Source organism: Diplotaxodon limnothrissa, linkage group LG14, assembly GCF_057381915.1.
Source record: "Diplotaxodon limnothrissa isolate DT_005_m linkage group LG14, D_limnothrissa_male_GT1.1, whole genome shotgun sequence".
Classification (NCBI taxonomy): Eukaryota; Metazoa; Chordata; class Actinopteri; order Cichliformes; family Cichlidae; genus Diplotaxodon; species Diplotaxodon limnothrissa.
The window spans coordinates 16,839,616-16,864,836 of NC_140609.1; the positions used below are offsets into that span (position 1 = coordinate 16,839,616).

The 25,221-nt window shown below is 41.8% G+C and overlaps 1 protein-coding gene across 1 annotated transcript in view; it reads left to right on the top strand.

Annotated features, from left to right (window-relative positions):
• Positions 1 to 25,221, top strand: part of LOC146618656 (cell adhesion molecule DSCAM-like) — a 119,640-nt gene that overhangs the window by 6,249 nt on the left and 88,170 nt on the right. The window contains exons 2-3 of the mRNA XM_085370099.1: positions 1,515 to 1,832; positions 3,185 to 3,331. Of these exons, the coding sequence (XP_085226225.1) occupies positions 1,515 to 1,832; positions 3,185 to 3,331 (465 nt within the window). The remainder of the gene's footprint in view (positions 1 to 1,514; positions 1,833 to 3,184; positions 3,332 to 25,221) is intronic.

Below are 25,221 nucleotides of genomic sequence, written 5' to 3' on the forward strand. Positions count from 1 at the left end.
ACCATCCCATTTGTGGGTTTCTAGCTAGCTAAAAAAACAACAAAAAACAACTAACTTTGTTAGCCTAAACATTTTAATCTAGAAGTTTCAAGTACATCTAAAATGAGTGCACTTTTTTGACATAGTGTTAATATCAGTGTTAGCTCGTTTATTTTGTATTTTATTTTAAATTAGCATTAGCCTTTATAGCGCTAATTTAAGCTAACATAAAAGATAAGGTTATTTTCGCCATTTATTCATATTCCTGGGGAAAAAAAACTCTTTCACTTGCTGTCTATTTGCAGAAGCACAGTTTACCCCTCATAATATAATATTATTTAAATTATTTTGTAAGAAAAAAATACATTTATAAGAAAATACTGTAGTGGGGGGGGGAGCAATATACAGAACACTGTTTTATCTAAGCTTAATGTAGCAAATATATAGCTTTATAATCTCACAGAAAAATATACTGTCTGTTTGTATTTTGATAAATAGTTATCCTGCCCTGAACTACAGTCAAAACATTTAAATGAAATGTCTGTATAGTTTTTTTTAGTGTAGTGGTGTAGTGTACTTTATATAACATTGAAAATATAGGTCTCTGTCCAACTTTTCAATATATCTGCATATTCCTTTCTCAGGAGAAAGGCTCCAGCAGTGATCCTTACCTCCATAATAATTTTTGTGTGTTGAATTCCTAATCTTCAAATGAGTGTTTTGCATGTGTACATGTGCAGGTCAGTGGAGTGTCTCATTGCTAGTTCAGAGCTACTGGAGCAGAGAAAAGGATGGAAATGTCTGCAATTTGAAACCTTGTTAGGAATTTATGAAGTGCTAAAATGTTTTCTCCCCAGAGAGGGTCCAAGCCAGCTGCCAGTGCCACTGTAAGCCATTTACTGCAGAGCTTTGCCACCAGGCTGAGGCGACAAGGCATACACACACAAATGCTGTATTTTTGCCTGAAATACAAACAAACTGTCTTTTCACAGAACCTCAGATCGTAGACTTCTGCTGCCTTGGCTTCTTCACTCTGAAATCAAACAGCTGTAGATTTATATGCAGCTAATTGAGCCAACATTGACATTTATTACCCTCCTATCCTCTTGAGAATGCTCCTGCACTAACTACATTTAATGCCATTCTCTTTACAGTGATGCCAGTTTAAACCGAAGCATGAACATAATCACGGCCGTGGACCTTATTTCATAATTGATGGGAGTTTATGTTAATTTAATGTTCCCAAAATCCCAGGGATGGGAATACACTGATGAATCTATAACTGCTGATCATGAGCAATGAATAAGCAACACTTGGAGTCAGAGATTTTTAACAAATACTGATTCAATCTTCTTCATCTTAACTAATTTAAATTGATACTTAAATATCAAGAGCTTAATATCAAGAGCTTATTTATCAACTTATGTTAAGGTGGTGCTTTCAGCAATAATTACTGCAAAATTTAAAAATGAAAGACTGATAAATAAAATCAAAACCACAGATTGTGATGTTCTCCTATTTTTTTTCTTTTCCAGTTTTCAGTGAAGACCTACATTCCAGCTTATACTTTGTCAATGCATCTCTGCAAGAGGTAGTATTTGCCAGCACCACAGGGACCTCTGTGCCCTGTCCTGCTGGGGGTGCGCCGCCTGCCTCGTTGCGGTGGTATCTGGCTACCGGCGAGGAGATCTACGATGTCCCCGGCATCCGTCACGTTCACCCCAATGGAACCCTCCAGATCTTTAACTTCCTGCCATCCAGCTTTAGCAAGCTGATCCATGACAACACGTACTACTGCACTGCCGAGAACCCTTCTGGCAAGATTAGGAGTCAGGATGTCCACATCAAAGCCGGTGAGTCTCCAGATAAGGGTTTGAAGGACTTGTTGTTATTGTGATGATGGGGGAACTTGCATGAGTATGAATTTAACAGACTGAGTGTACAACACTTGTAGTACTGATAGTGTGTTATTTTTTTGTAGTTTAGTGGTTAAGTCCAGCAAAGGTCCAAAATCTTACAATAATGCTGCTTAAAGGCTTAGAGCAACTAATGATTGATCTGTAGGTATAGATCAGACAGTTGCCAGGCAGAACCCTTGATGGTCCAATCCCAAGTTGTTCTCAGGACATGCAAGGTCACTTCTCTCTTTGGGAAGAAACCTAAGGTAGCGCTTTAGATTAGGAGAAACTGGCCTGATAATGTTGGACTTCAATGCACAGCTTTTGGAACTAGTCTACTGGAAAAGGCTGGACTTTAGTGCAATCTGCTATTGCCCTCAGTGATTGGACAGGGCAGTGTCGGACAGAGGTGGGCATACTTGTATCATCCAAGCTTAGTGCCTGAAAACTGGGGTTTTCCCTAGTGTCAAAAAAAGAGATCCTGACTGTAAAGCACAAAATAACAGCTCTGAGTTTCTGGTAGTTTCTTGGAGTCCCTGAGTAGGGTGATGGAAGTGGCCCAAGTTGGAGACACCATTGTCCTACTGGGGGACTTCAGTGCTCATCTGGGCAATGACAGTTAATCTGAATGATCTGAATCCAGGCACTGTTCTGGCATTGGAATATTTGTCCATAAATAACACCACGTTCACGCATAAGAATGTTAACCAGGACACCCTAGGGCATAGGTCAATGATCAGTTTTGTAACTGTATCAGTAGACTTTTGGCCAAATGTGTTGAACAATCAGGGGAAGAGAGGAGCTCAGCAATAACTAATGGTGAGTGGAGGATGCCAATTAGCCCAGCCATGCCTAAATGTATACTGAGGAGGTGCGTCCCACCTCTAGTAGAACTTCAGCAGCATTCTGACGGAGGCTGGGGGTCTGAATAGCCCATGTTATGCACCTCCGTTGATCTGTTCCTACATAGCTACAAGGAGTTGTGTAAGGTGGTTGATACCTGCTGTGGACTGTGTTCTCTGAAACACAGATAAGATTAGAAGTTCATGCTATAACATGCACCAGTTTTGTAGTTAAATTTTTTTAGGTGAAACTTGTGTCTCTACTTTAAGCTACACTTTCCACTACCATGGAAAGTGTCCCTTTCTTTGCAATTTTATACCATAGATCTGAATTCTGATGCTTTCTTTGATGGCAGACCCAGTTTGCTTCACCCTAGATGTCTTTAAAAAAATGCATAATAATGTCATTATTTTGCCCTGTAAATGAGACGTGCCTTTTAATTCTGTTTTTTAATTGTTCAATAGTATCACGGGAACCCTACACAGTCAGAGTGGCTGACCAGAAGGCTATGAGAGGGAGTGTAGCCGTGTTCAAGTGCATTATTCCTGCTTCTGTGGAGGCCTACGTCACTGTCGTATCATGGGAGAAAGACACCGTGTCGCTCAGCTCAGGTAGGAGAAAAACTTCAAATATAGAGCTTTTAGCACTCAAAGCCTCCATGTTCACAACATGGTAATAACTGAACTTAATGTGTATATCTGAAGGTAAAAAGCAAACATTGATGCTAAAATGACCGACCACATTTGTAACTTTGTGCAAGGTATGTACTAAAAAAGACTTTTAGTGGCCATGCCGGTAATTTCTGAGAGTTGTGTCCTTTTTTTTTTTTTTTGCTGTTTATGCCCAGTTGCCTTCCACTTTGCTCTGTGCTCTTTGGACGCTGTGTTCTGTTTAGCTGTGAGTCATCTTCTTACCTGTTTACTGGCTGAGTCTGCCATTACTGGGGCTCTGCAGCTCTATACAGCTATGTCCTCTCACTAGCCAGAGGATGTTGATAACTGTCACATTGAATCACTGGGCTTCTCTTTCTTGTACACACTCCACCTCAGCCAACGCCATTTTGAGTCCAGCAAGGGGTAAAGTGGGACAGTTTACATAGCATTACATACCAATGACCTAGTTTACCCTCCTTATTTGAATCCAGTGGCACAGCGGGATAGCGCAACACACCAGAATGTTCTGTAGCTTGAATTTTTACTCAGGTTAAATGGGATGCTTATCTCTTTGATTGCTCCATGTACTGCCCGCTGGCTGATTTTGCTTCATACTGTGGCGTTCAGGGACCTGTAAGTGAGCACTTGATGTCATTTGACTGAAGGCAGAATCTGGGACGGTGTTTTGGTGGCATTTTAAATGTGTGTGCTCAAGCATGAAGATGTGTCTTCTGATCCATGCCAGCGACTTATTTACTCGAGGTTACTCGAGTTACTCGCTGCAAGCTGCTGGTTGAAGACATTGCCTAATGTCACGGAGAGCGAGCAAATATGCAGCATGCAGATATGATTAGGTTCCGCAAATGAAATGAATCATGTAGACAAGACCCAGAGATGATGTTTATCTTAAGTGTGACTGAAAAAACAAAAGCGTCCATGCAAATGAAATACTTTTACGTGTGTTCTCTAGATCAAAAACAAAAGTTTGTTGTCCTGAATTAGAAAATACATGAAGAACGCCTCTCCGTGTATAGACCAGGAGTAGTATTTGTGCCATTTCTGCAAATTAAAATGCAATGTCTGCCAATTATTTTTTCCAAATCAGCTCTGATACAGTCCACAGTGATGTCTGTGCTTTTTACCGCAGGCCAGACGGCCTATAGAATATGCAGTGAAGTTTTGATGGATTATATTGTACACTTGGTGTTCTTTTGAGTTCTTTCACGAGTGTTCAAAAGAACAACGATATCGGATTGTCTGTGTTTACTCCAATAAGTATTGCAGCAGGCGAGTGCTGTCAAAAGCATGAGCACACGGTCAAAATCACTGCTGCTCGGTGATAAATATTTGATGGTAGATTCTGATGCATGAGCGGATTCACCGCGCACTGTTATGGAGAGGGTATGTTTACTCTAGGAGGGTTAGGAGGTGTGTGTGTGTGTTGTGTGCTCGTGTTTGTGCGTGAGCAAAGAACAAGAGTGAGTGAGAGACACCATAAGGATACCAACCGGGCTTGACAATGGCAGGGGGATGCAGTCTGGCCCAGCCTAGTTTTCCGACTTTTTTTTTTTCCACAGCCCTTTCCTTTCTTTTATTCAGTTTTACATAAAAGACGATTTAGTCTCGGAGGACACAAAATAAAGCTATCCCACCGCCTCACTGAATTATTAATCTCAGGTTTTTGTTGGGAGCGGTAACATCAAGTGCACTTCTCTACCTTTGCACGGTGCATCAGAATTAGAAGAAAGACACATCTTTTATAAGATATTTCTCTGAATAGAGGCTGAAATAATCAAAATGGTTAAAACATTGTGGCAGATCATGGTGATAAAGACCTGCGGCTCTGAAACATCTAAGCTGATACCAACAATGTGCTCACTGCTTAAATGTTCAGGTGTGAGTTTTTGCCTTTTGAGATCTCTAAGTCGCAGAGAGGAAACTGGCTCAAATCGCAGCTGCTGACATCTGTGGAATATCCAGTGATTCACATTAGGGTCAAAAATAGATGCATAATTACAGACTAGAGCTTGTCTTAATTAATCAGCTGTGATTGAAAAGTTAATTACAATATGAATTACCTTTCAGAACGAGGACTGCTTAGTAGTCATTTGAAGCAGCCTGTTTTCAATGTGAATGAGCATGATGCAAGCTCACCGGGTCCTAATGTTGCCACTAACATACCATTAACCCGTCATGAATTTTAAAATGGATCTCGCAGCACGAGCTTTCAAATGGCCGGCTCCGATCGCCTCCTCGCCGCTTTTGATAAACAATTGACAGAGCTAATACAGAGATGAAAGGGGTAAAAAAATATGAAAGGAAGGAAGGTAGAGTAGGGAGGGGAGGAGTTGAGCTGTGTCCTACTGTGGTCCTGCCAGGATTTTATATGATGGACCTTTATTTGAATGCACGTGTGCGCTCCTGTTGTCTTACTACCTGTGTGCACACATTTATGTAAATGCAGAGCTTTTCTTTTTTTTTTTTTACACACCCCAGTGTGTTTGCATGTCAAGTGCCCGTGCTTTTTGAAAAGGGATAGTGTGTGTCTCTGTGTTTTCTATCTACCTGCCTTTTGTCTCCTATCATTCATGATATGAGGCAGCTTAATGAGCTGGGCGGCCTTGGTTTCAGACAAGAGCTTCTGCAAAACCAGTGCTTAAACGCTGAATGAGCTGCAGAGAACATGTTGTCTCAGAGACCTTGTGCTCATCTCTAGGATGCTCATAGTTACGTATGTTGTGCAATTTGAGCACAAATTCGCCCTGTGCTTGCATCGTCAGTCGTGAGCTGAAATCTGTCAAGTCGTAGATTAGTTCCTCTTGTGCCTACCGTGTACAGACCAACTTCTTATTGACTGTTCTTGCGCACTATAGATGAAGAGGGAACATTAGCCCAAAGTTATCATGCTGTTGGTAAGAAAGGATGCACACAAGATAGCTCTCAGGGTTTAACTTTTGTTTTGCAAGTAGAGGCATCAAACTTTGAAACTGAAAGAGCGGAATTTTCGGCGTAGTGCCTAGATGTGAGTGTTTAGATTATGTAATTGGATCCTTTCTTTAGGTTAATAAATTATAATTTGACTTGTATTTCTCAATAATGTCAGATTGCTGCCTATCTTGGTCTAGGATGTTGTCCCAAAAAGCATCAGAATCTTTCTTTTTAAAGATTGTGCCAAATCAAGTTTAATCTATAGCACATTAAAAAAACAGCTGTTGGTGAAAGTGCTATGCATCTAAAATAAAAATAACATGAAAATACAGGACAAAATGACAAAATGAGTTTAAGAAGGGAAATGTTTGATCAAGCACTTGGCAACAGTGGGAAGAAAAACTCTCTTTTAACAGGATGAAACTTCTGGAAGAACTAGGCTCAGCTGTCACTGACCACTGACAACACTTATCAACCATCTCATCATTTGTAATAGTTAGCCTCATATCGTTGTCTTTTAAATTGCTGGGGATTTGTAGCTTTGGTTTCTAACTATTAAAATCAAAATGAATGATATGATTCATTTGACAAGACCTATCAGGCCCAGTGCTGTAATGTACTTAGGCTAAGAGAAACTAAACCTGTACACCTATCACAAACTAATCCGGGAGGAAACCTGACACAGCCTATGATAATGACGTGTAAGCCAGACCGATGACCTGCAGAAACTCCCTGGGGGACAGCTGGTAAAGAGGGGAAAGGTGAGGAGGGGTCAGGTAGGATGGGGAGAGGACAGGAAAAGAAGAAGGAGGCCATATCTCCCTGTCACAAGGAGATACGGCCTCCTTCAGGGAAAGAAAACGCATGCCTCTCGTCTTTTCGGGCAGGAGATTAGGTTAGAGATGAAAGACAGGAAGCTTTATTTTGCAATACAGTAAGACACAGGCTTAGAGTGCGAAGGAAGGAAGAGACTCCACAGGTCCTGCCTACTTCCAGGGTGTGCTGCCATCTTGGCTGTCCACCCTCTTAATTTCACACAACATTGCATAACTTTTCTTCTCCGATGTTTGAATAAAATTTGGACAGTGCATACATTCTATAAGAGTACAGCACTTGTCTGTCGTCTAGATTTGGCCAAATCTTTATATAAATATATTTTTACTATTCAGTAATATTTTTTTTAACCAAAAACATGTCCTCATACTTCATTTATTAACAAATATCACATTTTTTGTTTGTTTTGATTTTGTTCGCAAATTATATTGTGATAAACTAAATATTTCTAATATTTATTAACTGTTTATTAATTGCAAAATAGAACTACAAACATATCCTGTATCACTGGATCATACCGCGCACGTTTTAAAGAGAGAGAGTTTTTTTGGTTTGTATACACTATATATAATATATTGTAATATAGTGTTTATCCATAATGATAAAATCAGATGTTGACATTTTTTATGTTTATGTTTGACTGAGGAAAATACTTCTCTTCTCTTCCATCCTCCTCCGCCGGCCTTGACTGTTGGACTTTTTTCTTTTCCTCTCATTTCGTTGCATAACCTGCTTGGCACAGTGCCCCAGTCAATTTCCTCCTGCATGGAAAATGCTATTTTTTTTATTTGCTTTATGCAAATAACTCCATCCAATACTCAGAGCATCGGCGAAGGGGACAAAAAAAAAAATCTGGCTACATTTTTCAGTCACATGCGTGTTGGCTTCTTGCATTCTGCTCACTCGTCTCTCTTCCTTGTGAGTGCTTATAGGGGCTAATTAAACAGTTTGCTTCCTAATAGAATCACAGCCTTAACCAGCCAGCGGCCCAGTCGCGGGAATGTAAAGGATGTCTTCAAAGGGGCTACTGTAGGTGTTTGGTTTACGTGATCACTGTTGCAGGATTTTTATCATGCCAGTGATGTGCCACCGTCTCCATTTTTCACTGAGATTGACAGTGAGGGCACTGAGAAGGCAGGCAGAGATGGGGCTGTAAATTCAACACGCCCAAAGTCAGGCCAACCTTGAAAGGAGGGCACAGTGCTAGGAATGAGCTTGCGAGGGAATAAGATGCAATGAAATGTCGAGAAGGAGAGGACAGATTAGAAGAAAGGAAGTGAGGGGAGAGTTGAGGAAACAAAAGAGTGAGAAGGAAGGGCTAGAGAGACGTGTGGGTGAGGCTTTTTCTTTGGTAAACAAGAGACTGCATCACATTCGCCACATGATCTCGTCCCTCTGTCTTCCTCTTTAAAGCTTTCTTCACTCGTTCTCACTTTCAGTCTCTTTCAAATTTCTGTTTCTTCCTCCCCACACGAGCAGGGTTTGTTGATCTTGTTGTTGGGGGGCTTGAAAATGGGTCAAGCACAAGAGTGCGATGACTGGAATTCAGAGAAAGCTCAAGATATTATTATGAGCATGTGCGCATATCAGCACATATATGTGCCTGTGTGTATGTGTGTGTTTGCACCAAACTCCACCCATTCTGCAGTGAAACCCTATGAAAACAACACCGCCTATCATTTTGCTCCCCCCCTCCTCCCACACAGATCAGCAGTTAGTGAAATGCTGACCCTTGTCTTTCACTGCACCCCTTTTCCCAGTCCACACACACACACACACACGCACACACACACACACACACACACACACACACACACACACACACACACACACACACACACACACACACACACGCACGCGCTTGTTTTCATATCTTAGTGAAGACATCTAATTGACATAATGCTTTCCCTAGCCGCTTACCCTAACCATTAAAAATGGTTATGGTTCTCAGCCTAAACCTAATGATAACCTAATTGTAACCCTGACACTAAAACCACATTTTGAGCCTTAAAAATGCCTTTAAACTTGTGGGGACGGGCATTTGTCCCCATAAGTGACTGTTGGTCCCCACAAGTATAGTGCCAAGCCAATTTTCTGTCCTCAACAAGGACGTCTAAACATGTACACACACACACACACACACACACACACACACACACACACACACACACACACACACACACACACACACTGACTCTAAAGGAGATGGGGTGCTTTTTGTGATGTTGTCACATAAGGAGTGTTTTGGGTTGGTGGGCTAAGGCCACTCTCTCGTAATAAAAAAAGCAAAAAGCAAAATCAATAGTTGTGCGCATTAATCACTCTGCTGCCACAGAGAATTATGGGAACGCGAGCTGAAGGATGCATTTTGTGCATTTGCGACTTATGAGTGCTGCGTGAAGGGGAGTTTGGGGAATTGGAACAGGACGAGACAAGACCCTTTTAGCAAGAAGTGAGGTTAGCGCGGAGATGTTTTCTTGTGTACACGCATTGTGCGCGCAGTCATCTCACTGTTGCCTTGTCTTAGCTCGCTGTTGGGTGGCATTCACACCGTGTTATTTTGAAAGCTTTGATGTTTGAGGCTTTAAAATAGCTGGGATCACATTTTCATCTTGAAGGTTCTTTAATAAGCAGCGGTTTTTGGATGGTTCAGGAACATTTTTACGCTTTGTACATTATTATTTGGATTCAGATCTTCCTTCAGCACAGAGGAGAGATAAAGAAAACCTCGCTCCCCTCTGACTTTCTCTTTGAGCTTCCACTGTTTGAAGTCTCCATCTTAGTTGTGGTGAGGGCTTGAGGACGTGATACATATTTGATAAGGATCGATAGAAGGGTTACTGAGACTGAGATGGAGGGAAATCAATCTTGGACTGGGCTTCCCAAAAGCATCTTAAACCTAAGGTGATCTTTGAAGAATCCAGCTCTGGAGCTGATGCACAGACTCGTACATTCTCACAGAAACACAATGCAATTTTTAAAAAAGTTCCTTTCATGTCCTCTCTTTTCCTTTTTCTTTTTTTTTTAGTTCATCTGTTGAACAACTGTTTCACTGATGTTCATGTTTTATATTAAACCGTCTACTGACATAATCGCTATGCACATAAAACAATAAAGCAATCTGTTTAGTGATGGGGGACTGAACAGCAGGCAGCGTTCTGGCACGGTGGCTGTGATTCCCAGCTGATACTCCATACGGATAGACAAAATCAACAACTGTTGAGGCGGGCATTCTTCCATCAGTGTTTACTAATAAACAGTAGCAATATGGCAGCCATTAGGCTGTTTAGGCTGAGAATGATTAGGGTGGTGATGGCTAGGCGCAATGGGAGACTGAACATGCTCTCATCTTTAATAGGCAATTTGGCTATGGGGGATGCCGCTTTGTTTTTGACTTGGCCTGAAGACAGAAGCTTAGATAAGCGCTGATTTGGAAGAGTGTGCTGCGAGTGCAGTGATCTCATTTTAGGAAATTTGTGTTACGGAGGCCAGTGCGATCTGCTGAAAGAAAGTGTAGACTATCGAGATGACATGCAATTTGAAGTTACTGTTGATCTTATACGCATTGTCTTATTACCTTAACAAATAAGACAGAAATAGAAAGATGTAAATAACTTAGCTTTTTTTCCAGAGAAAAGTTAGAAATTTAAGTTTTGTGGTTGAAAGAAGCTCATCTAGAGGAAAAGGTCCATCCTGCCTGAGCTTTTGGATTACTGTAGAGCAACGCTCGGCTGAAAATGGACTGGATCCGGGCCAGAACTAGCCTGGCGTCGGGCCAAAACACAGATTAGTAATAAGCATGGTGTGAGCTAATTACAGCCGGAACAAGCAATTAATTTCTGTTTATAAACTCTCCTGTATGTGGGCTGCTGAATGAAATGGCTGCGTAGGTGCAAGCACCCTGTGCTCATGCATGTGTCTGCATGTGTCATGCATGACAGGTGGTGGGGTTCACGGAGGAATGTGTCCATATGTTCCCAGCTCAAGCACTGGGATAAATTGAGACAAACTGGTGTGCTCAGTCACATCCCATAATGCAGCAGTGTCTGATCCCATCTTAAGTGACTGATTAGAGTAAAAAAGGCACTTAATAACTCAAATTACTCTGCTGACCTAATAGGGATTTTTCACTCCATTTTTTTCTCTCTCTCACATCTTCCATCCAATCAAGGATTAATACGTGCTCTTATTCTTCTCCCAGGGTGGTAAATCTGTAAAAATACAGTAAATCACATTGAGCCTCTTTAAACTTTCACACAGTGCCTGGGAGCCCGTGGGCCCCATGCTGGGCATCTGTAACACTGATTAGACATGATCATGGTTTCAGAACACCTGCAGTGGACACCAATCAGAGAGTCGGAGAGAGGGATCTAATTTTACAACCAAACACTGTGTGGATGTATAAGTTTGTCTTAACATCCAGCTATAGCTTGTGAAAACACTACTGCATCTTCCCGAGTTATGGAGCTTTGGGAGCTCTCCGTGTTATCTCAGCTCAGGTTTAGTTGCTACAAATGTTACCGGACAGCCTCTGTAAAATGCTTGGGACTTGAAAGACACGTGCTCTGACCAGGCAGGATTGCCATTGAGTTGCATTATGGAAAATAAGAATCAGTGTCTGGGAGGCAGAATTTCCCTCTCGGGTCGATCAAATTTGACTAGACTTTGTTTCTTTTTCTTTTCTTTGCTGTGTCTCCTCAAGCGTTGACCTGTTCACGTTCATCTGGGCTAGCGTTAGGATGCATTTTTGCCACGTGCTAAACAAACATAGTTTTAGAAACTATTACATGTTGTTGCATGCATTTTAGCCCCAGACTTTTTCTGTTATAGGATTTCCATTTTCCCCAATAAAGGTGAAGATGTGAAACTAATCCTACCCCAAACCCTTAATACAGTGACCTGGTGAAGCCTGCTAATATCATCAGAATATTTTAAAAGCGCAAATTTTAAACTCTTTTGCCAAATAATAAAAGAAAATGAACCGGATTGAGCTTATTGGTGGCTTGAACATTAATCAGTGTTTGGGACTAGTGCAACAAATTATACTATCGTAATTTTTATCACTGTTAGTCGCTGTACTGTTCTTTTTTTAATGTTCTTTTTGGTGCCAAGCAGCTATAACTGGTCACTTTTCTTCTGATACAGCTTTGTTTTAGCCATTCCCCGAACACCTGAGATGTCCAATTACTGCACAGTTTTAGCGCATCGTGCAAGTTTGAGTTGACTTCACCGGTGACAAATGGACAAATCGCTCTCCAGATTGAATCCATCACAAGTAAATGACCAGCTGACTTCACAGCAAGGTGACCCTCCATCTTTTCCTTGATGTATGAGGCATCAAGCATCATTATTTTTCTTCAAGGCTCGTTTTCTTTCCTCTTGCCTCTTCTTTGGCATGAGCCTTGAGAACAACACTTAGACACACACAGACAATCACACACTCGGTATACTCGTGGCCCGTCTTTGACCTCACCTTGTCATTGTGCAGCCAGTGACTAAGATCCAAACACCCAAACTCCCGGTGGACTGCTGCTAAGTGGCTGTGGTGAAAACAGTGGGTCTGCTATGTCCTCACTGTGTGCTAGCTGTGTGTCTGTGTGCAATTAAAAGCAGACAAAAACATTTATAATTAAGCTTCCTGTGATATTACCGCACTGAATTAATGATTTCGAGATATGTGGGGGACTTCTTGTACAAGAGGTTCTTAAACCTGAGAGGACGCGTCGTACTGAAGCATTAATGGCGCTGTGCGTGTATGTGGCCAGTCAAACTGTCATTTGCAGCAGTGACGTCACGAGGTGACAACCACGGGCAGAGTGGCCTTTTGACAGACGCAGCCTGTAATCTGCACATCAGCGTAGGAGTTGAGCCAGCCTATCACAGCCGAGCGCCCATCGCCGCACACGCTTATCACCTGCGTACAGCTGCTGTTGCCCCTTTGAGGGAGCGAGTGAAGAGGATGGAGAGAAAGGAAAGAAAGCACAAGAATGAGCCCCTGAGACAGAGGCTGATTTGTGTTGTGTCGCAGCACATTCTCGCCTGCATCTTTCTTTCATACAGTTTCTAAGGTGTGCGTTTGAAGAAGCATTTTTCTGGATCCTATAATCCACATTTTTTCCCTCCCATTTAAGGGTCGAATGGAAGGAAAGTCTTTGTGTTTGTTCTGATTAGTGCTGCATCAGCCCAGCAATAGTTAAAAATGTGATTCAGAGTGGAAGCATGCTTTGTAGCCCTTGCGAAATGAGAAAGGAAAGAGAGAGAGGAGAGATAAGCTCAATCTGAATTGATTTTCGTGTTACTTTCTGCTGTACTTGAGTTTCCATAGCAACGTGGTCAGGTTCCCTCGGCCTCCTAGGGCAAGTGTAATTGTTGTCTATTTCTTCCAGCAAACTTTCCTTTCCTTTCCTTTGTCTTTTGTCTCTGAAAAATGGAAACATACGGTAGATAAAATGGTTCTTGGGTTTCTTTTTTGCAGCTGGCTGAGACAGAATAGTTGTATTAATAGTAGCACAGTACTGCCATCCAGCCAAAAAAATTCCATGTTCTCTGAAAGGGAGCTTTGGAAATTGCTTAACAATGTAACATTTAAGTTTATCCAACTACTCTGACTGAAATCTCATATATATTGAGAGGCAGTAGCTATGTTTCCCCATATAAGGCCAGTGCATAAATTATTATAATGCCCCTAAGACCAAAGTCCCAAACACCGGTCTATTCAAATATTGTTTTTATCCATCCAACTGTCTAAAACTCAAAGATGTGCACTTTACTTTAAGGTTTAATTTAAGAAGCAATAAAGAATCTGCACAACCGAGAAAGTCTAAGTGTCAAGATCGTTTGCAGTCGCTTGTCATGCGTTTTGATAAATGATGCATCGGTTATCAAAACAGATGAATTTCTCTTAATTCACGGTTAATGAATTTCAGCTTTAAATGGGTTCAAAAGGTAAGTGTTTTATTATTTCCTTTGCTTTATGATTTATTGCTGTATCTATAAGGCTTGTCAGTGATTTACAGCTCTTTGCTCCTGTTGTCCCCTGACTGATTACCATAATACAAGAGCTTTATTTTCAAAAGAAGCTCAGATATAATCAGTGAAAATGGCCGTGACTGAACCTTTGCAGAGTTTAGATTAAAAGAACAAAATGTGTTCACGCACAAATTTTGAAGACGGAGACAGACAAAGGAAGCGAGGAGGAAAAGGAAAAAAAAAGAGTAGCATAATCCTAAACTGAGTTTGCTGCACATCATCTGATAGATGCATCTTTAAAAAATAAATTAGATATCAGAGCTCTCTGTGAGAGTCCAGTGATACACTGCTGTGCACATAACGAGGCCTTCACAGCTGTTTGGAGTCTAATGGCTCAAAGAGGCCTTGCTTCCTCAGCAAGAAGATATGGAATGCATCTCGGGGCATTTGATTGCTGCTGATCGAGAAACATTTACATTATGGCTTTTAGGACATTATCGAAGAAAAATGGTCCAAAAGCTGATGGAGCTGAGGTCAGCACTCTGACTGTATTTACAGTATATTAGAAAGTGCCTGAGGGAGGCACAAAAAGTCTGGATGTCTCCGCAAAACATGCTCAGCGATATCTAGGTTAAAAAAGGTGTATATTGTTGATTGAGTTAATTTAGCACACAATAACATTAATGTTTCACTTATTGTGTTCTGCTTTGGGTGGGGATGACAGCTAGCTGCTTAAAATGTACAATGCCTTATTTCGAGTAAGCCTCTGCATCTGTGATGGCCTTGGACCTGCCCCAATCTGCTCTGTGTTTTCTTCCTCCAGATCGATGCTTAATTAATACACATTTCCCCCAGGGACGGTGGGGAGGCCATGCAGACAATCAGAAATTGCCGTCATAGGCTAGAGTTGAGCCGAGAGCTTTATGGGGAAATAAACCTTCCAAATATTTGCATACAGCAAATAGCTGGAGCCTCGTGTCGTATGTTTCCAACAGCGCTGCCGCTACGAGGCATCAGTCATGAGCTGGGGCTCAGTCTGAGAAGCTAAGTGGACAATCAGTGTTTATCCAGTGGCATATGTTAATTGGCTTGTTAGGCGGAGGCAGCGCCTTGTCTAATCATGTGCTTTAATGCAAATCCAGTTCGCGCAAAGTTCAGCCTTCTATTGTTTTAGCAGCCATATTCCATTAAATCCAAAGGTGTGCACGCCTGTGGTTTACGGTACAGCCAGCCGTACAATACAAAATGGCTGTGCCTATACGCGAACAGCCTTCTGGTTCAATGCTCGTTTTGTTTACTTTCCCGTTCCTGCTCTTCTCTCCTCTCTCCATCTCCCTCTGTTAAAACAAGTGGAAAAAAATGAAAAAGGGGAGACATGTTTTTGTGCATGCCTGGCGGACAGATAGGCGCTGCATAACTAGCAGTTTCCTCTGAAGTAGAGAGAAATCTATTTGCTTGTAGAAGCTGCTTGCATAATCCTTTAGTTACACTTGCCAGCTGTGAGCAAAGATATGGCGCTGTGGGATTTGGCATGAATATCATTGGGAGGACAAAGAAATGAAACTGATAAGTGTTTGTGCATAGGGTCCTTTGCATAATCCAGGATAACCCACAATCTGAGTTTCCCAAATAGATGTAGCGAGAAACCATTAATGAGAGCATATTGTTTGAAAAGAGAGCACATTTAAAGATAATGTGCACATTTCAAAAACTCTGAAATCAGAGATTAGGTTTAATTTGCTTTTGATTATTGGAAATTTTCTTAAACCAATACATTTTGAATATTCTACTCAAGAAAAAAAATTAAAATAAAAGAAAGAAGGTGTTGTCAAAGCCATAATCTGTGAGCCACGTATACAGTGCAGTCTGGTCTTTTTCTGGGTAACACCCTCATGAACACATTGTGGCCAAGCTAAAACACCTCGTCTCCCTTTTTCTCTCTTTGCTCCATATCCTTGTTTCCTTCTGTCTCGGTCAACAGTGTGCACTGCAATAAAGAAAAAACACATCACTCAACAGCTTTCAATACATCTGCCCAACCTCTTAGGGTATTTGTTTGCTCAGACTCCGCTGCCCCGGCACCTGCATTTTATACTTCTCTCTGCGTTATCGGACTGTAATAGACAGCTGCTGAAAGCTGGTGTGAAATATCTGTATGCTACAGTGTGCAGACCCTGATTCGCAGAGGCCTGTAATATCTAAATAATGGGATGAAACACTCTCGGGTATGAAATGTTTACATATTTTTCCCCTTTACTGGCATAATTTGTGAAAATCACTTGATGTACCGCCTAAAATTTAGAGCCACCATATCTGTAGCGGCTCAATCTGACGATGAATAAGCAACAAGTAACAGGATGTAAATAATATTTTGCCTCCAAGTTAATAATTGCTCAATTTAACAGGGAGAGTCCTTTGGTGCAATATGGTGTAGCTTTGTTTCTTCACAGCATCAGCACTGTAGACGCCTAAAATGAATCAAAAATGATCACTAATGTGCTTTAAGCCGTCTCTAAACCACAGCGCAGCTTAAAGTTATAAAGATGAAACTGGTTTAGCTTTTTTCATGATATCTGTTGATTTCAAAAAATGTATTATTGTCAAATTAGTTAACGTTAGCAGCATTTGTCTTACTGCATACAATAAAGTGTACATTTAAATAGAAAGAATCCACCTATGAAGATGGCCTCAGTTTTCACAGTTTCTGCAACATGGCTCCCACTGTTTTGTCTTCACTGTGTGTTTATAGTCTGTCTCTCATTCCCATGTAACATTAACATTTCATTATCCAGAGGAAACAATAGAAATATACAAAAGGAAAAAATAATGGAAGTCTCCGCATCCAGAAAGGTTAAAATATTGATGGGGTTGCAGGTAAATGACTCAAAATCTGAGCGAGAGGATGAAAATGTGGGCTATAAGGAGAGCGAGCAAGGCGAAGAGGGGAAGACATCACTTGTAAAGCTGGGCTCTGAGGGGGCTTGGGCGCATAATCAATGAAGTGAAGTGTGTGTGTGTTGTATCTGTGGCGTCAAGTCGGCTTCACAGAAGCCAATCCTATTTTTACAGGGTAGACAGGTCTGTTGCTATGCTCTTTGAGAAGGTCTCCCGCAGCTTGGAAAAAGACACAGAACATCCACTCAGGGTTTGTATCACACCTCCAGAGTGGACAGAAGAAAAATGGGCAGTCAGAGCGAGGGGGGCTCCCTCCGCTAGGTGACAGATTCAATTGATTATTGATGATTTGATCCATTATACACTCAAAGGAACGTGTTGACACCAGCAGAAATAGACTCTGTACTTATTCATTTCTTTTTAGGGAGAGGTGTGAATGCAGGGAAGACACATGCTGTCTAGAAAAAGGTGAGCATGACGAGCTCGTTTTAACTATTTATTAGGCATTTCATTATTTACTTCTAAAACTCTCAGCTAAAGCGCGTAACCGGTTCAGTTATCGGTTTAAAATGTTTCGATAAAAGTGAAATAAAATCATATGATTGGATTTTGGTTGAAAGCACAACATTAAAAGGTCGATATCAGAGTGTCATTGTAAGCTTTGACTCAAAGAAAAGATGTTTGTCTGTCTCTCTTTGTGGTAAACATGTAGCTAAACTGATGCTTAAGTGATTAAACATACTGTACAGGCGGGATTATTGTTCACAAACAAGTCACTCAGATTGCCTCCTGTGTGTTTTTTTTTTTTTCTATTTTATGTCATCTTGTCCAGATGTCATCTATTAGACATCAGATTAGGAAGAGTGGTGTTGGATTAGCCAATCCGGAGCCAGAATCATCTTAGATTAGATTATAGTATATGGACATTTGGGTCGCTGCAGTGGCTCTGCTCAGCCAAAATAACATTAAGTCAGTGTTACACTGCTAGACACTACACAGACTGTAATCAGCAGACGAGCAGAAGGAGGATGACGGCATTACACAGAAGGATATAAAAAACAAAAAAATCCTGCTTTTTTACAACTCAATTACAGTTTGCCAAAAGCTGCCCAACTTCACCAGAAAAAAAAATCAACACTGTTCTTTTCATAAGGGGGTTAAAACGGCAGATGCCCACGTAGCCTCTTGTGGTTGCGTGAACAATTGCATGTAAAATCTTAGAATTTTCCAGATGGTTAGTTGTGTGGCCACCGCCACGCCTTATCAGGAAACCCATACAAATGTTAGACAAGCTTCTGGTGTGTGATTTAGTTTGTGGAAGGTGCTTAAATGTAATAATAATATTGATAATACTAAATAAAACTGCCTTTAAATAACAGCTACAAACAGGACGTGAACCCAAGACTCGTGTGCTTCTACATCCAGTAAATGTGAACTCTTTGTATTACCTCACCTGACTCCTAAAGGCTTCCTGGCACAGAGTCTTTTTCACCATCTGTCTCACAGAGGCACTAGACCAACAAATCGGCCCACCCTCACGTCCCGTATGTCATTTTAAGATTCATCAGCACTAGTGGCATTTTGTTGTTGAGGGATATGAGGATGTATTATGGAAAAGTCTACAACAATAGCTTTCCTAACAGGAGGTGTCCTCAGACTGCAGAAAGCCCAGAAATCTGAGCGTGTGCAAAGAAGGTGATCAGGCCTTCAGTACAGACAGCCCTGCTAATAATAATGGTTATTTTCTCCTCCTCCTCCTCTCCCGCTTTCTCTTTTCTCAGTGTTTGTGCCCAGGCCTCCTGGCAGATAGATGTGCAGAGATTACACCTTCTAATTGGTGCTAGCGGCTGTGGGACAGTGTGGTTCACTGTAGTTTAGTGCTGTGTAGACTGGTTTTTATGTAGTGTGGATTTGTAGTAATGATGATAATGACTTCAGAATGGCAAATTTGCTGTTTAACAGAAAACTGCACTAAAGCATGTAAAGTAATGAGATCACAATAGGCTAAACAAAAGTGTGCATTTTTTCCATTAGCAGATTTTTGTTCTTTATTATTATTATTGTTAACTTTCGTAAGTGCTGGTAATGACTGAGTAGATCATGGCCTTTATTATTGATTAAATCATGGTTCAAAATGTTAGTAGAAGTGGACTGACATTCCAGTCTTATTTAACATGAACAATGTTAGCTTGTATTTTATAGCCATCTTTTGGTTTCTGCAAACACATATTGAGGTTTGACACTTTGTCTATACTTTGGAAGTGAATCAGGCTGCACAAATTACCTGACACAACTCACATGATGAATGATAAAGTTGTTAATTTGTGATATAATTGGAGATGACACTGACCTGGCTATGGGACGGCAATGCTATCTCACTCCTTTGAATCTGAGGCTCTTTGTGTCACTCACAAAGTGCGGAGAAGTGATAGATAACGATCTCACAATGAAACAGGAAGTGTTGCTTTTCTATTAGCTGCACATTTCGCAGTGTATTCATCTGCAGGAACACGACATCCACACGCACATACATATGCATGCTCTATGTCTGCCATATGCCATTTATGAACACAGGCTCTGTGTGACGCCTCTCCCTGTGCAAGTGTATCTGTGTAAGTATGTGATTCTGGTTGCATTTGTCACTCTTTTTTCCTGGGGTGTGTGTGTGTCAGGTCTGATTAAAGTTAACCCCTGTGAGGCGGCTGGTGCACCCCTCCTCTGTCTCTCCTTCTGCTCTCCCTCCACTCTTCCGTCCCTCTATCACTCCATCCCTGGTCTCCTTCCTCCTGGCAGTCTGACAGCACAGGAGAATATGCTCCCTCAAGGTCTCACCCTCCCTTTCTGGCTCCCGCGGGTGGCGTTTCCGTGGAAACAGTGTTAGAGTTGACTGGGTGGGTGCAGATAGATGGCTGCCCTTTATCGGACTACACCACTGGTCCATTAAACGCTACCAGGCAGGACCTGTGCACACACACGCACCCCTCTGTTCTCACCCTGAATGGACCGATCCACCTGACACGCGTGAATATTAGTCGGCCCAGGCAGAGTGTGTGTGTGTGTGTGTTTGTGTGTGTGTTTGTGCTTTCTTTGTCAGTGTGGATATTGAATGTCTGTGCTTATTACTGCCTATGTGCAGCGTGTGCATGTATGTGTGTGACTGACTGGAAAAATCTCTCATTGAACTGGACGTATTTGGGGAGAATTTCTGTGCAAGTGTCTTCCTTCCTCTCTGTCCTTGGGAAAGAAACAAAATGGAGACTGTTTTTTTTTCCCTTGCTTTGTCTCCCTCCGCTCGAAATGATGTAGCAAAGACAGCCAGATCCCTCCACAGCTAGCTTTAGTGAGAGTGAATGCGACCGCTCTGTTTAAACAACTGTATTATTGCACTCTCATAAACATGACTGGAGTAATTGACTGTTAAATTATTTAAATGCAGACAGTTGCAGTTTGTGTTGAGACCACACATCAGCAGGGAGCAACGTGGACAAGCCAACACAGATGCAAAATTTCTTAATTTAAAAAGGAGTTGATGGAAAACACCTGGCTCTTTGGATCTGGCTGGAACATCAAAATATACATATTACATGAATTAAAACCTATCATGTATCATTCAATCTCCTTTTGTTCCCACATTGGTGTTTTTACTCTTCTACAGTTGATACTCTACACCTTATACAGCTACGATAAACCAGCCTCGAACCAAATGCAGCTGTAGGCTCATGAGTAAAAACCTCCAAATGAAAATATGTCTCAGTTTGCACATGCTTAAAGCCAATGAGCCCTTACTGGAAAGAAACATTTGCAACAACCTTAAATGATCTGAAAACGTTTAATATCGAAAACATGTCATTTGTAGAAAATTATTTTACTATTTTGCACACCCGTTGGAAATGGGGTTCCCAGGCACTAATCTGAGAACCACTGACCTGACCAGTTGCATTGCACCAACTGCATATGAAGTCTTGACTCAACCATGTTTTTGCCATATTTGAGTGGCAACATATTAGAAAACTTTAACAGGGACGCAGCTTATCAGTACATAACATCCCCCACCGCACCCCTCCCGACACAGTATTAAAGTAATTACCTCATGCCAGATCCCGACTGAGTTTAGTAGCATGTGATAATCCATGTAGGCGGCATATGGGAGGAGGGGAATTAGAAGTCCAGAAGAAAATAAAGAAATTAAAGCATCCTGGTGGCTTTCTGCAGACCTGTAGGAGGGAACACTCAGCTTCTGCATGTCACTCCAAGGGTGGGTTTGTGCATGCATGTTTAGGAACGTTTGAGAAGGAGTGACATGATTTGTAACTGTGTTAAGATATTTTTACATCTGAAGAGGGGTGTTGCATGCCAAGTAATTGCGTACCAGACAGATGGTGTAATTAATTACATTATTGGAGACCGAGTGCGTGGCTGTATGCCGTGAAAAGGGTCATCATAATATCACAGAAAACCTCAGCGGTTTGATGATGAGATGATGAAAAAAATCAGCTCCATATTGTCAGAATCACATTCTAATTTGGATGACCTCCCCCACAGAGACTTTGTAAATTGATTGAACTGCCACAGAGCCCGTACTTTCGACAAATTCTCATCCAATTTCACCTCCTGTTTTTTTGGCACCGGGGTATCTTTTCCTGGTTGATTTGCATCAATAAACCTCAGTAAGCAAGGCATTGTAATGCCTAATTGGGCGGTAATGAGCTGTCGCATTATGCATAGTGCTGAGGTTCAAGCTTATTAGTTGCTTGGTTGCCCATAACATTTTCCTGTCTTCTCCGCGCTACTTCAGTGTTGCATGATTGTCAATGCAATCTCCCTTTTCTCTCTCACCTCCTTTTCTCCCTCTCTATTTCAGCCCTATATGTTCTCTCCCACTTCCCTCTCTCCGCTGTTCTAAAAATAGTCTCCTATTATCCAGGAGGCTTGGGCCATGTACAGTTAGGCAGCAATCAGCATGGCGGCCATGCACATAACGGTTCACAATAGCTGTCATTCCACTAACGCTAGCTAATATAATTCTCTGTGCATTACAGAACCCTGCTGGACCGAACAGAGGGTTATAGTCCGTGCTAATTAAAGGTCCAGTATTTTTCTAACGAGTTAATAGACAACCCCGCGGTTGAATAAAATCTCTAAACCGTTTTCCACAAAATACCTCACAAACATAGCTTTTTTCAGAGCTATCCTTTTGTCTCTTTACTTTAAATGCAGATGTGCTGCTGCTCACCATCATTTGTGTCCACAGGAGAATGCAGTCAGTATTTAGGGTCCAGCTGCAGTGCTAGGAAGTTACTGCCACTTTTTAACACTTAACACACAGGAAACCTTGAAAAGTTTGACTATAGACCACCTTTAAAGCCAAGATGGTTCCCTTAATCTACAGTTGCTGTGTTGCAGCGAAAGCTGAGCCAGGTTTAAAGATTATAGTTTTTGCCAACCTCAGTGCAGTTAAATGAAATGAAATTTTATTTATATAGCACCAAATCCCTATAACAGTTGCCTCAGGGTGGTTTATGTTGTGGGATAAAAAAAAAACTACAATGCAAAGTAAACCTCAACAATCAGATGATCCCCTTTAAGCAAGCACTTGGTGACAGTGGGAAGGAAAAACTACTGTTTAGCAGGAAGAGATATTTGGTAGAACTGGGCTCAGAGAGGGGCAGCCATCTGCTCTGACTGGTACAGGGTAAGGTGAGGAAGACGGGACAAAAAACACACTGTGGATGAGACCCAGAGAAGAATAATGAGCCTGATGCAGGAGTTCATAGCAAATACTGAGAAACTTTTAGCGTTTCTGCTAGAAGCACATTTTAACACATTTATGTTTCCCGGCAATTAAAGAGTTAATAGTATTATCAGCATTATCAAAATAAAATCTCACCTGTCCAACTTTTAAAGAAAATCCTTTTTTGGTCCATTTTTTTAAGCTGACGTTGACATGTGCTACATTAAATATGGCGGCCCAGCTGTCCGAGTAGACTAGCTGGACTGCAAGGTTGGACGCTCTTATTTGCAATGGGGGTGGGGGCTGATGCAAAACAGAGCCTCTTGTAGCATTAGACTGGGGAATTCACCTTGTTGAATCACACCATAAGACACCCAGGTGTAAGACAAATCCGTGATTGTCACCTTTTGCATTTTCACGCTTGGTAGAAACCCAAATTTATATTTGCGTCTGTTCCAGGATTTGCTGGAGACAATTCAAATCTTAATTAGACACAAATGACAAACGGTAACTAACAGGGTGAATTGGCTCGATGAGGAGCATGGTGCTCGTTAGTCAATCATTTCCTAACCCAGAAGACACCAGCCAACAAATTGGACAAATCTCCCAGGGCCCCTCCCGCACATTGCGTCCTTATGGGACCCACAATTAGCACCGTAGGAAGGAGGGTGTTTGCGTGTTAGGGTGGCAGTGGAAGATGGAGAGGGTGAGGGGTTGTGAGCCTGTGTGAAAGATTTTCATCTTGCGATCTGAACGCAGTAAGGAAGAAAAACGTGCCCTGAGGCAACTGTTGACATTGCGTTGAGAGCCGCTCTGTGCTGAGCTCCTGCTCAGTATTGTTATAATGTATTTATATAACACTGTTAAATGGCGAGACCTGTTCCACATTCATCTACATAAAGGAGCACTGTATTGCCTAGGGCTAAGCACAGACACGCACACACAGACACACTCGAGTACACAAACGCAGATGAGATCATTAAGCAAGGCCCTCCCATTGCTACCCGCAACCCCTCGGCACACCCGGCATTGACTGTTGATTCCCCTCCTCACTTGTCACTCGTGATTGCCAAAAAGCAAGGCACCATATGCCATTCTGTTTGTAAATGCGACCACCCCCTGTGTCATCTTAAACACACACACACACCTACATGAACAACCATACGCATGCACGCAAACACACAGGCGCACGCACGAATGCGACAGACACAATTTCCCAGTCGTAGTCAAAGACAACGACAAACTGCAATTCCCCTCAGCAAACGGTTCTCAGATGATGAAAGTGAGCGTTTTCTTCCTCTGATTTTTGATGTGCAGCGTGGATGTGATCAGAGAGGCCTCCCTCGCATTGCCACTCTCCTCTCTCTTTCTCAGCATTATGCAGTCTGTCTCTGCACCTTCCCTCCTCCCCCCGCTGTAACAGAAAACACTCACACTAGACAAGAGCAAACTGTTTCCATCTGCTTGCTAATTCTTGATCTGTTAGTCTGGCTTGCAGGGGGAATGGTGACTTTTAGCTCCTGTGTTAACAGGGTCAACCCAGATTTCTTCCTCTATCCTTTCAGTGTAAATCTGTTTTTGTTTTGTTTTGTTTTTATAGGTGAAACGGGATTATTTATCTGTCAGCCTTTCTAGCTTTATTCCCAGTTGACAGTTTCAGTGGGCTGGATCTGTTCACATGTTATCACATTAAAACAAGCTATAAAGAAACATCTGGCTGAGTGAGACTGGCTGTCATTATCCTTCATGAGCTGGTGGTTCATCATTATCACGCCGACTGGCTGACTGACAGCAGTCACTGATTAACATATTGACTCTAATTGACTGGCTGGCTGGCCATCTAAATGACTGACTTAAGCAGAGACTTACTGACTGGCTGGCCGGCTGGCTCACTAACTAATACAGCCACATGGCTGGTCTACTGACTCACTAATTAACTGACTGACCCACTCTACTGACTGACTGATTGACTTGCATCCGCAGACTGACCAGTTGACAGTTGCTTTGTCTCATCATGTGTTTTTATCAGTGCGGTAAGGGAAGCCTCGCTCTTGATATCAGCACGACGGCTCTCTGACTGACAGGCACATTTCCATTTTTTCCCATTAACTCAGATATGGGAAGAAATTTGAAGAAGTGATGAGATAAAAGAGCCTGGGAAGAAATAGACTGGTGGCTCTGCTTCTGAGTGTGTGTGCCTGTTTATTCAAATAGAAGAGACCAGCCCTGCAGTCTGTTTCATCCTTATTGACAAAGTTCTGCTGCATTTTCCTATAAAGTGCAATCAGTGTAGAAAGGATTTGGAACAAGTCGCTGATCACATTTCATTTTTTATTTTTTCTCTGCTTTAGTTATTCTTAGTTATTCTTGTGCAGCTTTGTTAGTTTTCAGTTTGTCTGACCTGCAGTTACCATCTACATGCTTTATTTCAGTAACTTGCATTCAGTGGAAGATCTGAGTAACAAACTATTTCCATTTGATGCCTTAAATG